At 41.6% G+C, this 17,949-nt stretch overlaps 1 protein-coding gene across 2 annotated transcripts in view; it reads left to right on the plus strand.

Annotated features, from left to right (window-relative positions):
* The window catches only part of LOC306852686 (uncharacterized protein), a 39,021-nt gene that overhangs the window by 2,258 nt on the left and 18,814 nt on the right, over positions 1-17,949 (plus strand). The window contains exons 3-19 of one of the 2 annotated variants that reach the window (XM_079389719.1): positions 939-3,832; positions 4,076-4,117; positions 4,728-4,985; positions 5,087-5,272; positions 5,379-5,519; positions 5,622-5,817; positions 6,367-6,536; positions 6,716-6,803; positions 6,898-6,987; positions 8,700-8,870; positions 9,837-10,057; positions 10,150-10,327; positions 10,414-10,550; positions 10,696-10,865; positions 11,006-11,198; positions 11,402-11,538; positions 11,734-11,920. In XM_079389719.1, the coding sequence (XP_079245845.1) occupies positions 1,403-3,832; positions 4,076-4,117; positions 4,728-4,985; positions 5,087-5,272; positions 5,379-5,519; positions 5,622-5,817; positions 6,367-6,536; positions 6,716-6,803; positions 6,898-6,987; positions 8,700-8,870; positions 9,837-10,057; positions 10,150-10,327; positions 10,414-10,550; positions 10,696-10,865; positions 11,006-11,198; positions 11,402-11,538; positions 11,734-11,920 (4,995 nt within the window). In that variant the 5' untranslated portion in view covers positions 939-1,402. The remainder of the gene's footprint in view (positions 1-938; positions 3,833-4,075; positions 4,118-4,727; positions 4,986-5,086; positions 5,273-5,378; positions 5,520-5,621; positions 5,818-6,366; positions 6,537-6,715; positions 6,804-6,897; positions 6,988-8,699; positions 8,871-9,836; positions 10,058-10,149; positions 10,328-10,413; positions 10,551-10,695; positions 10,866-11,005; positions 11,199-11,401; positions 11,539-11,733; positions 11,921-17,949) is intronic. The other variant, XM_079389720.1, reaches the window with a different exon arrangement.

Below are 17,949 nucleotides of genomic sequence, written 5' to 3' on the forward strand. Positions count from 1 at the left end.
GTAGACCTACTCCTAATTTCCGGCTGTAGTACAGTTAGACAATTTCTGCAGAATTGGAATGTTTGACCGCCCCTTGCTTGTCCATTTCTTAAAGGTGGGGTAAGCGATTTCTGGAAGCCAATGCTGATATTTGAAATCACCAAAACAAACACACCCCTACCCCAAAAGGGTCTCTCCCCTATTTTGATAGCTTTGCCCCACACATACGTAGCCTACGCAAGTCATTATAATCAGTGATTCTGTCTACACTGGATGCTGCGCAGCTCGACACGACGAATCCCAGACAGAAAACTGCTGCTGCGTTCTATTTATGAGATGCTGACACAAATTTCAAATGATTTTCAATGGTCGCTTTATCGCGTCCTGTATAGGCAGACTTCAGCTGTTGGGCGCGCCACGTCTGGTGTAGACACGGTTTTACTCGCCTATCCAGAAGAAATAAAGCAACCTCGGTGTCCAATCGCAGGTTTCTCCAGCGCTGGATAGCTGATCTGATATTTACACGGGTCGTACTTCTTGCCTTATCGTTCCGCAGATGTTTTCCTCTTTTGTTTTTTATTCGCCATCTCTATCTTTCTGTCACTCGGCTCGGCTGTTCACTGAACGCTCTCTCCTCCATATCATGAGTAGACACGCCCCTTACTGCTGATTGGCTACAAGTTTATTTTGGTACTCGGCCCGACTCGGTTTTCTAAAGCGGTTTTTGAAAAAGGACATACCCCACCTTTAAGTAGCTTGTCTGATTCTGTAATGCTTTCAGGTGCCAGTGAAAGTTCTGTTGTATTAGCTCAGATGTTTAAATACGTCCTGAAAAAAATTCAGCACAGAAAATTTTAAAAAATATCAGCAGATCTTTTTGTTTATATGTTTATCTCAACATATAATTTATGCATTTTGTAAAGGGTTAGTCATGCTGTATATCCCTTCTATTCTTTCAGATTTAGTGTGTAGCAGTTCCGGTTCTAAAGCAGGACAGTCTGGGGAAGAGGCGGTGCAGCAGCGCACCCGTCCGGCAGTGGCTGTGCTGGCTGGCACCTCCGCGGCTGCGCAGAATGTGGCCAGGCCACCCCAGCATGCCCTGCAGCCAGTCGCAGCTGCCACTCTACCACCATCATCGCTTGACGTCGCCACTGCATCGCAGCAGAAAGGAGAATCAAAGGCTGCATGTAAAGAGCAGACCATCTCTCACGTTCAAAGAAACAGCGGCACCAAGGAATCAGAGGAGATATCATCTGTCCAAAGAGGACAGGTGTCAGCTACTGCTGAAGACACACAAAAACTTACAGATACATTGGAGGGTCGGACTCCCTCAGACAGACTTTTTGATAGTGGGACAGATAGCATTACGCAAAAACAAGATTTGCTTTACGGGTGTAACACAGAGCCAACAAGTCTTGCATACATGGAGACCGATATGGCGGAAGGATCCAGCACAGGCCACTGCCAAGATTGGAGCCAACACCCTGGAGATGCAGGGGGTGTCTCTGCCCCTGTTGAGACAGAAAAGGGACTCTTGCCTCCAGAGACAATCAAATTGGACTACAAGAACATGTCTGGAAAGCACACACCTGGAGAAAGCCCCTTTGTCCCAACAACAGAAGTCATCCCAGCAGTCTCAAGTGCAGTTAAGACGTCAGACAAAGGCATGGAGCAGCCCCAAACAACTCCCCTTTTTCAGACAAATCAGACTGCCACTTCATCTGCGTTTGGCGTCCCACAGAAACAAAATACGACCAATTCAGCAAAGCAGGATTGTAAACTTGACTCCAAGGCGACTATGGAAGTTGCCATGCAAGATCTGCCTAAAACAGACAAAGAAGGTGCAGTTAGTCCAATTAGACAAACCTTGGGAACAAAACAAGGTGATAGTGGAAATTCCCTTTGCTCAGGATATTCAACATCAAAACAAGGAGGGGAGCACATTACCCCCGACAGTGGAAATAGCATGCCAAATGACTGCGACAAGGGCAGCTGTTATCCCCCAGAGGACTGCAGTAAAACACAAAAGGCTACACCAAGGACAAAAACACCTGGCATGCCCGCATCGCCTGAGAATGCACAGTGTGTGCAAGAGCTAAGCTCTCAGTATGTTCGTTTAAGGGAAACCCCTAAAATGTTTCATTTGGGTAAGGAAACTAGTGCAAGGGAGGGGCAAGGAAACGAGAAAGTCCCTGTAGATGGAGATCTGTGTTTTAATGTGGCTGCTAAAGAAGTATTTCGCAACATTTCTGTTGATGAACCAAAGCTGTTTGGGCAATGGACATGCACTGACAATGTACAGGTCCCCATTGTGAATGAAAGGTCTCAAGTCATGGTTTGCAGCTCTTCTGATGTGATTTTGAAGCAGAATGACAGTGCCAATCGAATAGAATTATCCATGTCCTCAAATCACCAACAGCTTGCGCACACAGGGAACTGTGTGACTTTAGAGGGGCTAGAATCAGATAAGCCAAATCTTTCTGACTGTATGGTCCAACATGTACAAGAGTCCATTCCAGCTGATCATAAACTCTCACAGATTCAGATATGCCTGAATGATACTCCAGATATCATGAATGTGGAAGAGAGGCAGGAAGTGAGTGCAGAGGCTCTCAATGCTGTTGAGGTGAAAGATTTGATCGATGTAGGTATTTTAATGCAGCCAGATATGGAGGATACCTGGCTGGTTGTAAGTGAGCTAGACGGGCAGTCTGAGCGTACAGAGATGGAGGTCAGCGAGGAGTCTCTTGTGCAGTGCCCTGAATCCCAGTCAACTGTTGCTGTATATGAATGCACTGTGCCCTGCTTTACATCATCTGCCCTTCACAGTGATGTTAAGCTGCTGTTAACTGACAAAGAAGAGGAGGAACCAATGGAAACATTGACGCAAGACTCGCAAGCCCAGAGTAATCTAGGGAATCAGACCTCATCTCATCCTGATGCACTCAAACCCACAGAAGAGTTACTTACCATAGCCTCTACGCTAAAAGAAGAGTCTATAATTGTCAAGCAAAATGATGAGTCAACTCACACTGATCTTGCAAACACATTGACCGGGTTAACGTCCACAGTGATGGACGTAACACTTGAGTCTGTGCAAGAGCAGCAAAAATCTGTTATGGTGGAAAACCCACCAGGTGTGTCATTAATTTCATTGTCTTGTGGGACGATTGATCCAAAGCTACTGATCCTAAAGAAGGGTGACAGCCCTGCCCTTAAGCAACATTCTTCCCTGTCTGCTAGGATCTCAACCAAGCAGAACTCACCTGTCCCGGCTGGATCGCCCAGTGATGGATTAAATAAAGCTGCAGCGTGCCTTCCTAAAACTGAATCAGCTGCATCCTCCATCATAAAGGAGGATGCTATGTTACCTGCTGACCGCCCTATCTCAAACACTCTCTCTCAGTCCTCTCGGACTGTTTCCACTTCTCATGTACTTTCACAGAACAGCTCTGTGAAAGGAAACGTAAATAAATCAAACAGTTCTGGCAAGTTGCTTCAAAACGAATCCTCTGCTAGCACTTCTTTATCAACTTCAGTTCAACTCCGTAACTCAAAAAGTCACCTTCCTCCTCCTGCTGGAGATGTATCCAGTGTTGTCCCAGATGGGAATCAGTGTAAACGTTCTTCGGGTGGTACACCATGCCAGGATTCAATGACTTTGGGGGGTGAACTGGAGTTGGAGCAGCAGCAGTTACCGGATGAACTTTTGTCAACAACGCAAGATGCTCAGAACTCCATCCTGGAGCCACTTGATGCTTCTATAGAAGAGAGCAGCGATGCAGAGGTTGACAGCTCTATGGATGTCCAGAATGAGAACAACAATGCTACGCCCAGTCCAGCAGCGAACAAGGTAAAAGCAACTAAACTATTAACTAGCCTATTATGACTTCAGCCATGCTAAAGCAGTGATTACATATGTAATTTGTTGTAACTGATATAATAGTCATGATGAAAGCATCAGAGGTAGTCAGCAAAAGTGTATTTATAATTTAGATGTTTTTGAGCCTGTGTACACTATCCATAACAGTTTCAAAGCCACAATTTGATGCTAGTGCACTTCTTGGCTGTATATTGAGCCATGTGTGTTTTCCAGCGTGGGCAGAGCAGGACAGACAAACAAGGCTTGTTATTGAAGGTAAGAGGTGTCAGGCATTCTTCAGATCTGATCATTGCAAGCTGATGCGATGATCCTGCTTCTTCCAACTAGTGGTTGACCGATATGGCTTTTGCAATGGCCAATTTAGAAAGTGGGGTACGCAATAAACTCCTGACATGTAGGCAAAGAAAATTTATTTTTAACAAATATGCGGGTATTAAAGTGAACACTTAATTTACCCAATATTTGAATTCACAAAAGGGGGAATCTAAAAGTTGCATCCAAGCTAGCAAGGTTTTTGGTCTATGCCAAAAATCTCAAAATGGCTTCTTTATTGACCTGGAATATATATCGGTCTATCACTGCTTCAATTCACTAGCTTAAAAATAAATTCTTTCAAGTATAAACTGACAGGAAAATAGAGCTGAGTGTGTAAAACTGTTATTATCATTCAGAGTAGCATGTATTATTTAGAAATTAGGAGAGAGGTTATAAGATGTTTGCTCACCAAGATGTCCTTGTAGACCAGGCTGTTTTTATGAAGCTCTTTTATCTCTTCTTGGGCACTCTGTCTCTCCATTGTACTCCATGCTGAATAATATTGTGCAGTCACGCAATCAGATGCACTGTTTTATTTGTCTTTCCCAAGGTTTGCCAGTGGATTGCAGGCAAGGTTACAGCAGGCTCTACCCCTTCTACCTCCCCCGTTCCATGTCCATCTCCATCTCCCTCATCTGGTGACTGGATGCGTTCTCACACAGGCAGGGCCTCACCTGTACGCAACTCTCATGGCAAAAACATGCCCTCCACTTCCTCCCAGGGTTCTGGTGGCTGTTCTCAGTCAGAGCAAACAACCACCCCGAAATCCACGCCAAAGCATACAGACATGGCAGAACTGGCAAAACATGTAAGAGGACGACACATTTAATCTTTTACTTTCAGAAATAGTGTGATTTTTAATGGTTGTAAGTGGATGGTTATTTTAATTTTTTGTAATACTTTAAACAGGAAGCAGAAATAGAACATCGTACCCTTGCACTAAAACGTGAAGGTTTCTGGTCCCTAAAACGTCTGTCTCGTATAACCGAACCAGTACGGCCCAAAGTACATTGGGATTACCTCTGTGAGGAAATGCAGTGGCTTTCTGCAGATTTTGCACAAGAGAGGCGATGGAAAAGAGGAGTGGCACGAAAGGTAAGCATGACATTCAGACTGTCCTGTTTGAAACATGATGGGTTTTTTTTTTTTTTTATAAATGTTTGGTTAATAGAGCATCTCACCAATCTGAACTAATTTTCAGGTAGTACGGATGGTGATGCGCCACCATGAGGAGCTGAGACAGAAGGAAGAGAGAGCGAAACGTGAGGAGCAGGCCAAACTGAGAAGAGTTGCTTCTTCTATTGCCAAGGAGGTCCGTGCCTTCTGGAGCAGTGTTGAGAAGGTGACTTTCAGTGCTTTTTTTTTTTTTGGATAATCTCTATTACACCAAAAAACTATCCATGTTTCACACTTTAAACTCTTTCCCACCCATTGCTGTACACAGGTAGTCCAGTACAAACAACAGTCCAGACTGGAAGAGAAGCGGAAGAAGGCTCTAGATCTCCAGCTTGATTTCATTGTGGGTCAGACGGAGCGTTACTCAGACATGTTAAGTCAGTCCCTGCAGGCTGCTCCTGTACACAGTTCCGACACTGCAGCTGTCTCCAGACAATCACAGCTAAATGCTGTTGTTGATGATGGTGAGGACTGACTTTTTTACTGTTGTTGTTCAGATCAAGAATCTTGGAAGTGAATGAGCAAACGCCCCAGAAAGTATTTGGACACTTACACAACACAATGTATGAATGCCACTGATAAATAGCCTATAACAAAATATCAAACCAAGTGGGATCTGCTAATAAATTATGCTAGATAAAATTGGTTTAGTGGATGAATTCAGTTCACCACAGGGACTAGATAGTCCAAATGCATTCCTAATTTTAATGTTAAATTCAGAACCTAGCAAACATGTTTTTCCTTATTATATTAAGCTTGTGTTCTTTTTGGTTTGATGTCTAACGTAATAGTATTCATAGATTTTTTTTAAAGTGTTACTTAAATGTCCAACTGCTATGGGGCTATTTTGTATACATGCAGATGCTGTAATAAAATTAGTGAATCAAATAATCTACTCTTGTTAGTGTTTCTGTGGCAATAGGGTTTGATATATTTTTGAACAAATTATTCAGGAAGTTCTTTCACTTTGTTCACTTAGATTAGACTTCTAAATTGTCCCTTTTCTGCTGCAGATAGAGACTTTGAGCCACCTTGTGAGGAGGAAGATGATGAAGAGACCATAGAAGTAGAGGAGCAGCAAGAGGGGAATGATGCAGAGACACAGAGACGGGAGATAGAGTTACTAAGGGAGGAGGGCACTCTGCCTCTAGACCAGCTGCTCAGTACTTTAACTATCCCCCAGGTACAGCAATTTTCCAGGATCAACTACAAAACAGTTGGTTTTACACAGCCATTATATTACTGTCTGGACTATCCAGTTAATGTGGTCCATCACTGTTCATATCAGCTTGTTTCAGTACGGTGTTTTTTTTTTTTTTCAGTTGTAACATATTTAAGTATGACTTATTTTTAATTGCACAGGACGTTGAATCAGAAGAAGCCGCCTCAGATACTTCATCTTCTACAGTTGAAGAGGAAGACAAAGAATTCAGTGCCAATGAAGAAGATGGTTAGTAGATTTTTCTTTAGATAAACACTTAACTTTGGAATCCTACTGATTTGAATGAAATATACAACTTATGCTACTATATTCTTCTCTTCAGCGGAAGATGAAGAAGACACCATTGCAGCCCAGGAAGTTATTGAAGGAGATGGAGACCATGCAGAGGAACTTGATGACCTTGCTAGAGAGGGTAACTCTTTTTAGGCATAGCAGTGGCGGCTGCTGGTTTTTCAAAGAGGGGAAGCTCATTTTCGGCCTACATCATAAAAATTGTCCATTTATTTATACGTAAATTCTGCCATCGTGTGCAGTTTGCTAGCTGGCTAGTTCACCGCCTGGCCTACTGTATGAATGAATGAATGAACAAACGATCTAAAAAAACATTAAACTCGACGGAGGAAATGTGGGAATTAGGTTAAACTGAAACAAGGAATGTGGTGTATAATTGTGTGAAATGTATAATGAAAATTGGCCAGCAATTTCGCCAAGCAAATATCAAGAAATAGGTTGCAGCAGTTTGTCTTTTGACTACACTTGCAAAGTCCACTATGGGACTGAGCTCGAATCAGTGTTGCCAACTTCTTTCGATGGAAAGTAGCTAAAGCCAGTTTGAAAAGTCGCTAAATGTCGCCAGATGACGCCATGCGCTAATTAGCATATTAATTACGTCATCGCGTCATATTGCCTTTTACATTTGTTTGTCTCTCTGTGCTCATACTGTATTTTAATGCAGCCAAATTCTCAATAAAACTGTTTTCCTTTATATATTTTACTGTTTATGTTGTCAGTCAATGGGATAAATATGAAATAGTGACTGAAACGCAGCCCTTTAAGAATACGTAACCAGCTCTCCCTCCCAAGAAGTTAGTCTGCACAAAAATCCTAATTTATAATCGAGCCGTCGTCTGATGAAATCAAATATTACACACAAGATAAGACAATTCCTGTGCTGTGATTTCGGCTATATTTGCATGTAAAATTAGAGAAGCAACATAATATCTATTTGAACTGAACGCACTGCTCCTCTCAGCCGCTCACTGAACAGAGAAAGAGGTGCGTGCGCGCTCGTGCCGTTGCGGCAGTACCAGCGATCACAGAGACTCGCTAAGGTTGGTCAAAGAAGTCGCTAGATTTGTCGCTAGTCACTTTTGGGGAAAAAGGTCGCTAGGGTGGTCTGAAAAGTCACTAGGGTGGTCTGAAAAGTCGCTAAATTGGCAACACTGGCTCGAATAGCTTCAGCATCAGCGACTTCTTATAGGACACAATCGCTGTCAATCAAAAGGAGATGCAGTCTTTCGACAAACCCTCCAATCATCACGCAGAAGCCCGGAGTCCAGCCCCGCCCACTCCTCCATTCACCCCCAGAGACGCTGAGCGTCTGGGGGCGGGACATAATCGCAGCATTTATCCAATGAGCGTCTAGTTTTGAAGCACTGAAAAAAACTGTTCAAAGCAGCCCAATTGAAGTCAACGGACGCTGGGCTTCAACAGGCAAATACACTGATGCTACGGGAATATATGAGAAGGAAATCGAGTCACCTGCTATATGTAGCTGATTCTGAACAAACTCGTCTTTGAGATGAACGTGTTCTAACGCATTTTTAATCAATAAAATTTTAACACAATAGTACATGTTTGACCATTAATGTTTTGACATTATAGGGGAAGCTGAGCTTCCCTTGCAGTCTTAAAGAAATCCCCACTGAGATAGATAGACAACTCTCTATCCACTAGGCCATGACTGCCCCTACAAATAAATACCTTTACTGTTATCAAATTAATAAAAGTATTAATTTCTTAAAAATGACCCCAAATGTTTGAGCTATAATGAAGTGTTTAAATATGACTTGCACAGTAATTTCCTGAGGTCATATTGTCACTTGTGGTTTCTTTGTTTCACAGGGGAGATGAGCATGGGAGAGCTCTTAGAGAAGTACAGAGGTGCATATGCCTCTGATTTTGAGGAGCCCTCAGCGTCACCGGACTCCTCAGAAGAATCGGAGGGAACTGAGGAGGAAGCAGAGGAAGAGACTGAGGGAGAGGACAGTGCTGATGATAGTAGCTCCTCCTCAGGTGTGCTGAAGTTTATGATGCTAGTAGTGTTGACAAAAGTAACAGTCAGTACTAGCTTTGGGCCAAAAAGTTTGGAAAGTAAATGTGTACTATGGAACCCATAAAGGGAATAAATAAGAGATGGGAGGAAAATATATATTTCAATACTTTCTCTCGCAGTTTTATCATTGGGTAATTATACTGTATATAATATTGTGATCATCAGGGAGCTACTATTATGCCTGGCATTGAAACTGCTTTTGAATGCATGATCGATTTTTAGTTTCACTTTCGCTATTGCACATAGCGTTACTCTGTTTATACTATGGAGCTGCAGTACTTACCACACATTTTACAAGATTAGATGTTTGTCAGTGGTGCTCAGGATCTGTAAATCATGGACATAAAATTTCACTTACCACATAAACAGAGTAAGGGAAATTTTATGTACTATAATGTAACAGGCAACCGTTAGCAATCGTTATTTGTTTTCTGTTTGTTTTCCTGTGCCTTTCTGAATACGGATTCACGCTTCAAGCACCTTCTGGCATACCCCCTGGTGTCAATGATCAACACTTCATGCTCTTTACCGAGCGCTCACACGGGAGCATTTGGAAACCGCATCTATCAGTGGATCCCTAATATATCTGCACATAGACGGATCCGCGCTGATAGACGCAGCTTTAAAACGCTCCTATGTGCTTCTGTGTCAGCGCTCGGTGAAGAGCGTGAAGCGATGATCATATACGCCAATCACAGACGTATTTGTTGAGAGTATGAACACTATGGCCAATCAGCGGTCTTTAAGAATCCGCTCAACAGCGCTCAAATGTTAGCGGGAATGGACATTTTTTTTTAAATTGTAGTACCGACTGGTACCGAAGTCTGTACTTTTGACAACACTAGATGATAGTCACTTAAACTTAATGAACTATTGTATGAAGTGACCAAATATCACACATCATCTGCAATGTACTCAATATTCAGATTCCCAAGCGGCTGTAGACAGTGATGAAGAAGACGAGGATGTACAGAAGAGTGCTAATGAGGATGACGATGATGGAGGAGAGGGAATGGAGGTTCTGTTGAGAGAGGGAGACCATAGTCCTACTGTACCAACATCTCCCCGACCTAAGAAAGAAATCAGCCACATTGCTGCTACTGCCGAGAGCCTTCAACCTAAGGGATATACACTGGCAACAACAAAGGTAGCAACACACAAACCCTCAGAAACTCTGGCTGAAGAACACTGTTTCTGTTTATCATTAACTGCACTTGTGTGGTTTCTTTTTAACACAAGGTCAAAACACCAATTCCATTCCTGCTTCACGGTACCTTGCGTGAGTACCAGCACATTGGACTGGACTGGTTGGTCACCATGAATGAGAAGAAACTCAATGGCATACTTGCAGATGAAATGGGGCTTGGCAAAACCATCCAGACCATTGCTTTGTTAGCTCATCTAGCATGTGTAAAGGGTAATAAGTCCACATAAGTACTCCTTTCCCTATGATGTGTTTTGAAAATATAGTGCAGTACATTTTCTTGCTTTTTGCTTTTACAGGTAACTGGGGTCCACATCTGATCATTGTGCCCACCAGTGTAATGCTCAACTGGGAGATGGAGTTGAAACGTTGGTGCCCTGGATTCAAAATCCTAACCTACTATGGTAGCCAGAAGGAGCGCAAACTCAAGAGACAAGTAATGAATACAGTCATATTTTTTTAATTAAAATAAAGATATTTTAAAAACACTTCTACAAAAATCTTTAAAACAATTGTGTATTCTTTTTGCCTTTCAATCCATGATTTTATCATTGTTTTACTTTCCTTTTTGTTTTTGTTAGGGCTGGACCAAACCCAATGCTTTCCATGTCTGCATCACCTCGTATAAGCTAGTACTGCAAGATCATCAGGCTTTTAGGCGCAAGTCTTGGAGGTATCTCATTTTGGATGAAGCCCAGAACATCAAGAACTTTAAGTCCCAGCGCTGGCAAAGCCTGCTCAATTTCAACAGGTACTTGTGTACATTAATTTCTTGATAATTTATGGGTCCCATTCTGACTTTTGTTTCATTGTTTTTATGTGGAAAAACCCATTTAATTAGGATGTAATGAGTTTATTTTATTTTTTCTCTCAATTCTGTCTTCCATGCAGCCAGAGGCGATTGTTGCTCACAGGTACCCCTCTCCAGAACAGTCTAATGGAGCTGTGGTCTCTTATGCACTTCCTCATGCCACACGTTTTCCAGTCCCATCGTGAGTTCAAGGAGTGGTTCTCAAACCCGCTCACTGGAATGATTGAAGGGAGCCAAGAGTACAATGAGGGCTTGGTCAAACGGCTTCACAAGGTAGTACCAGTTTATGAATCATTTTTATGTAATTTATTGCATTTATGAAAGTGGCATAAACATAGTTACCTTGTTTCTCTTATGATTTTTGCCTGAGTTTAGATGTGGTGATATAGGAAAGTATTTAGGCTTTTTGGCATCACATAAGTTTCCTACATTCTCTCTCTCTCTCTCTCTCTCTCTCTCTCTCTCTCTCTCTCTAGGTGCTAAGACCCTTTTTGCTGCGAAGAATCAAAGCAGATGTGGAGAAACAAATGCCAAAAAAATATGAACATGTTGTGCGCTGTCGACTCTCCAAAAGACAGCGTTTTCTCTATGATGACTTCATGGCCCAGGCCTCGTGAGTAACCAGGGCAAACAGACAAGGGTGGGGTTGCGGAAACAGAAAAGGCATTTTTCCTGTGTTGATATTATCTTCCAAACTCAGGCCTTGGATGATAATTGATTGGATAATTTTTCATACTTCAGGTGTTGGGGTAGATTTATTTATTTTTCTAATTGTTTGTTTTTTGTGCCCCGTACCATGTTCTCCCAGGACTCGAGAGACTTTAGCCAGCGGCCATTTCATGTCTGTGATCAACATCCTGATGCAGCTGCGGAAAGTGTGTAATCACCCCAACCTGTTTGATCCAAGGCCCATACAATCTCCCTTCATCACAAAGACCGTCATCTATTCTACTGCTTCACTGGTTCAGCGGGCTCTTGAGACCTCACCTTTTGAGGTAAACAGGGAAGACTACCAGCAATACCTAAAACTTTACTATCCTGTGTGCTTGCTTATCTATATCGGAGTGTTCAATCCTGCTCCTGGAGGGCAGTTGTCCTGCTGTGTTTAGATACTGTCCAAAATGGCCCCCATACCCTTATTTAGTGCTATTCAGTGGGGGGGGGGGGGGGGGGGGGGGGGTATTTGATCCCTGCTGATTTTGTATGTTTATCCACTGACAAAGAAAGGATCAGTCTCTAATTTTAATGGTAGGTTTATTTGAACAGTGAGAGACAGAATAACAAAAAAATCCAGAAAAACACATTTCAAAAAAGTTATAAATTGATTTGTAGTTTGAGTCAAATAAGTATTTGACCCCTTTGCAAAACATGACTTAGTACTTGGTTGCAAAACCCTTGTTGGCAATCACTGCCCCACCTTTGCAGATCCTCTCCAAGTCATTAAGGTTTCGAGGTTGACGTTTGGCAACTCGAACCTTCAGCTCCCTCCACAGAATTTCTATGGGATTAAGGTCTGGAGATTGGCTAGTCCACTCCAGGACCTTAATGTGCTTCTTCTTGAGCCACTCCTTTGTTGCCTTGGCCATTTGTTTTGGGTCATTGTCCAGGGTTCCCACGGTCATTGAATTTCTGGAATATCATGGAATTTTAAAAGGTCTATTCCAGACATTGAAAGTCAGGGAATTGTATATATTTTTTGTCCAAGTCATGGAATATCAGGGATTTTTGTTCGTCAACTCCATTCAGTACTTGCGCGCTGTGACCTGTGTAAACAGCGTGTACAGACAGCAGCGTCTCGGACACGCGCGAGCCCTGAATTGAGTTTCTCACAGCGTCTTTCTTGCGCCTGAATGGACAAATATATATACAAAAGTATAAAAATGCCCGTCTTGGCAAGTAACTTTGTAGCTTTAACAATGATTAATCTATATTTAAATAGTCTGTAAACAGCCATTAACAGAGGCCAGAGATTCTGAAGACGGACACAACGAGGAGAAAATACCATATCAGGCAGAACAAGATTCAAAATGTGCGAAATATAGGAATCCTAAACATTGAATTTTATTTGAATGTGTTTCTGAGGGGAACTGGTTGTTTTCAGAAAAGTTTACACAAGTTGACAGCGTTTTCTTTTCATCTTGCCTCTGTATGATGCATTTAAATGAGTGTTAATACGCTCAGCACTGCTGTGTTTATAGTGGTAACCAAGGAAATGCTTTATCACTGTTCCATAAGCGCCACCTGCTGTCAAAGAGTGAAATTGTCTCATTCAGCCCGTCTGCTGTTTCTGTTTCACGTAGCATAATTTCACAAAGCTAAAGTCACACCATTCTGTTTCTTCAGATTTTGAAATTATGCAGTCTAAAATAAATGAAAACATTGCTTTTTTTTTTTTTTTTTTTTTTTTTTTTGGGATTGATTCATGATTAAAATGCAGTGGTTGCCTTGCCACTAAAATCAAATGGCAATGCAAAATCAAGTTGCAACACAGAGTGAAGAATATGCAAATGTTATTTTATAAGTAATTATTCAATTTCTGTACCTGAACACCTACAAACATAAAAACTTAAGCAAAATTTCATTTCTGTCTTTGTGCTATATATTTAATTTAGCTATTACTTGCAATTTGTTCATTTGTTCTTATTTATCTTTAATGATGTTTGAACTTTATATTAGATACTGAACTTATTGGTGTCATAAGTTTATTTATTAGAATACAAAAATCAAAGTTATTTAATTTTGTGGCAAGGCTAGTGAAAATATTAACAGGGCAAGTAATAATTTTAACCACTGAAAAAATCCTTAGCATTGAGCCCTGGGCTATTTTTTCAGCGCCATCTTATTCCCTTCCCGCTCGTCAACTGGCTATCACTATGTCAAATGCAGTCACCAGGCCACTAGGCTGTACCGGTTAACAAAGGCAAATATGCCAGAAAATGAAAATTTTTGGGAGCCTTGTACGGTGACCGAGAGATCTCAATGCATTGCAAATAGAAAAAACACCTGCAAATTAAGAAAACAACTTCCTCAATTTTACAACGCACACGCTGCAAATGCTCACAACACAACCAAAAAAAAAGAAAGAAACGCACTGCAAATAGAAAAAAACCGCCTGCAAATTAAGAAAACATCTTTCGTCAATTTGACAACACACACGCTGCAAATGCTCACAACACAACCAAACAAAGAAACGCACTGCATATAAAATTTATTTGTTTGTGTTGTGAGCATTTGCACCACCTGCTGTCAAACTGATGAAGATGTTTTCTTGATTTGCTGGTGCTTTTTCTATTTGCATGTGTTTTCTGAAGTTGCAGCGCGTTGAGCTCTCTCGGCCACTGTAGCTTTGGCTACAAAATGACCTCTTCAAAGACTGAGTTTAAAAAAAAAAAGTGTAAAAAATTTCAAAGAGCATTTAATGGTAAAAAAGCAACAACAACAAAAATAAGGCTCAGCACAACAGCGGCCTGTTTTTCCATTAATTATAGGTCATGGAAATTCAGCTTTATAGTCAGTGAAAGTCAGGGAAAAGTCAGGGAATTTGACATTTGACTTAGAGTGGGAACCCTGATTGTCATGCTGGAATACCATTCCTTGGCCCATTTTCCCTGGTCCTGACGGTACATGGCCCCGTCCATCGTCCCTTTGATGCAGTGCAGTTGTCCTGTCCCTTAGCAGAAAAACACCCCCAAAGCATAATGTTTCCACCTCCATTTTTGACAGTGGGGATGGTGTTCTTAGGGTCATAGGCAGCATTCCTCCTCCTCCAAACATGGCGAGTTGAGTTGATGACAAAGAGCTCGATTTTGGTCTCCTCTGACCACAACACTTTCACCCAGTTCTCCTCTGAATCATTGTCAAATTCAGATGGGCCTGTACATGTGCTTTCTTGAGCAGGGGGACCTTGCGGGCGCTGCAGGATTTCAGTCCTTCACGGCGTAGTGTGTTTTCTTGGTGACTATGGTCCCAGCTGCCTTGAGATCATTGACAAAATCCTCCCGTGTAGTTCTGGGCTGATTCCTCATCGTTCTCATGATCATTGAAACTCCACGAGGTGAGATCTTGCATGGAGCCCCAGTCTGAGGAAGATTGACAGTTATTTTGTTTATTCCATTTGCGAATAATCGCACCAACTGTTGTCACCTTCTCACCAAGCTGCTTGGCGATGGTCTTGTAGCTCATTCCAGCCTTGTGTAGGTCTACAATCTTGTACCTGACATCCTTGGACAGCTCTTTGGTCCTGGCCATGGTGGAGATTTGGAATCTGATTGATTGATTGCTTCTGTGGACAGGTGTCTTTTATTCAGGTAACAAACTGAGATTAAGACTTCCTTTAAGAGAGTGCTCCTAAAAGACACCTGGGAGCCAGAAATCTTGCTGATTGATAGGGAATCAAATACTTATTTGACTCTTTAAAATGCAAATCAATTTCTAGCTTTTTTTGAAATGCGTTTTTTATTGTTGTTATTCTGTCTTTCACTGTTCAAATAAACCTACCATTAAAATTAGACATTTCTTTGTCAGTGGGCAAATATACAATATCAAATATTTTTTTCCCCACTGTATATGGTGGTGTCTGAAATGGTAGTGGACATTATGGAGTGCACTCATTCAATCCCACAATGCACAATGTTTGTATACAATGAGTGTATGAAAAAAAAAAAAAAAAAAAGCTATTAGGGCTGTGCAATTGACCTATCGGTAAGCCCCTCCCCTCAAACGCAGACTAGCCAATGGCAGTCCAGTATCAGTTGAACGGGGAGCTCGGATATCTTTAGGTTTCAGCGCCATAGAGAAACATTGGAAGATGTGAAGCTCGCATCGGTTTTATGGGGTTTATGCTTCAAAAATGGAAAAACCATGTGCCTGGGGTACTTGTAACACTGATTTCAGGTATCCCGAGAGGATGAACAATATCATTTATTTTATTACATCTCCTGAATCCAAACAAAACAGAGCAAAATGTCTCTCAAAACGTATTCAACCTCAAAAACATTAATTTTCTGGTTGTCATACACTCATTCAGTTACAATTTTCATCTGCTCAAGCAGAACATTAATGTTATCTTGTGCTTTAGCAAGGTATCTTTGTCTAAAACTAGCTAACGTTAAAGTTAGTGAGTCCATGCTGATGTACAAACCTAAATAGCATACTGATCTACTGTCTTGTACAGTGTAGGTCAAAAACACACAAACAAAGGTCTACATTTCAGTGCCTCTCCATATTAAACCAGTTAAATGTACATTAATTTAATTGTACCCTGCCATACATGAACAGGATGCATGTTGTCATCCGCGATTGTGATGACTGACCATAATATGAGACTTCTCCCACTTGCATTGTGGTCTGTAAACCCTTGCTTAGTTACCCACCGTATTTATTTTGAAATATTTTATAAATCCCTCCATTGAATATTTAATTCCCATTTGGTGGCCTTCTGTGTCCAAAATTGTGCAAAAACATCGTGGGACAAGGTCATTGTTAGACAGTGAGCAACTCCGTTTGTTTGTCTGAGGGAGCAACAGTAACTAAGGGGGGCGGGGCTTACCGATAGGTCAATTAATTGCATGCGATTGTCATTCGCATCTCGTCACTAAAGCCGGTTCTGTGATTTAGTAGTAAATCTCCTTCACGTGCTTTCAGATGGAATGGCATTTAATACACAGAGCCATAGTTCACTGACAAGCTGCGCAATATCGCGCTCATAATCGCAGGCGATTCATCTGCGATTATGAACATTCTGTAATTTATTAGTTGGCATATAATACAGCATGTGGTGAGTGCCGTGCCTCATCTTATTCGTTTTTGTTAAAGGAACACTCTACTTTTTTTGGAAATAGGCTCATTTTACAACTCCCCTTGAGTTAAACAGTTGAATTTTACAGTTTTTGAATCCATTCAGCCTATCACCGGGTCTGGCGGTAGCACTTTTAGCTTAGTTTAGCATAGATCATTGAATCTGATTAGACCATAAGCATCTCGCTCAAAAATGACCAAAGAGTTTCGATAATTTTCCTATTTAAAGCTTGACTCTTCTTAGTTACATCGTGTATTAAGACCGATGGAAAATTAAAAGTTGCAATTTTGTAGGCTGATATGGCTAGGAACTATACTCTCATTCCGGTTTAATATCACTGCCCCCTGCTGCACCCATGGTACGGCAGCAAAGTTCCTTGATAAACGTTTTGTAAGCTAGTAGGGCTGCACGATTCTTGCTAAAATGTGAATCACGATTTTTCTCCATGGGAATTGAGATCACGATTCTCTTACACAATTCTAATTTTTTCAACCAAAATGTATTGCACTCAAGTACAACCCCCCCCCCCCCCCCACACACACCCCCCCACACACACACACAAAAAAAAACCCCACAGGACATTCAGTATAATAAAGTGCTGGAGTAACAAAAACTTGTCTCTTTTCTTTATTTTAGAGCCCCTAAAGTGAATAATTTTAAAGCTTTAAGTTGTTGAACATAAGAGAACATTAACAATAATAAATAAAAATATTCACATTCACACGGGGCGTCAACGCCTCTCGTTTACTTTGAATGGAGTGACGTCAAGCGTTGCCGAACTGAATTGTGGGTCCCTCGCGTCGCTTCACTGGCATTGCACGTGGCAGAAGTTGAAAACTTTTCAAGCGCCAACGCAGGCGTCAGCCAATCAGATCCCCTTATGCAAATACCCTAGCGAGACGCTAGCCAATCCCGTTCATGCAGCACCAGAAAAGTATGTGATTGGCTGTTATCACTATGACGGCGCGTCAACACCATGGTCGACACCAGAGCCATTGAGAAACAGAGTTGAGACGCTTCCATAGGAACTTAGGAATGCGGAAGTAAAGCGTGTCATGGAGCAGCCAATAGTTCCAAACAACCGATAGTTTCAGCATTGAAGCCTATTAATTTCAGTCGCCAGAAATTTTAGGAAATTAAGTCTTTTTTGCCATTTTAACGCATTTAGTTTATCTCTCGGAAATCTGACCAGTAGTTGTATTTTATGAAACGCGTTATAGTTCATGT

The sequence above is a fragment of the Barbus barbus genome (assembly GCF_936440315.1).
Source record: "Barbus barbus genome assembly, chromosome: 32".
Taxonomy (NCBI): Eukaryota; Metazoa; Chordata; class Actinopteri; order Cypriniformes; family Cyprinidae; genus Barbus; species Barbus barbus.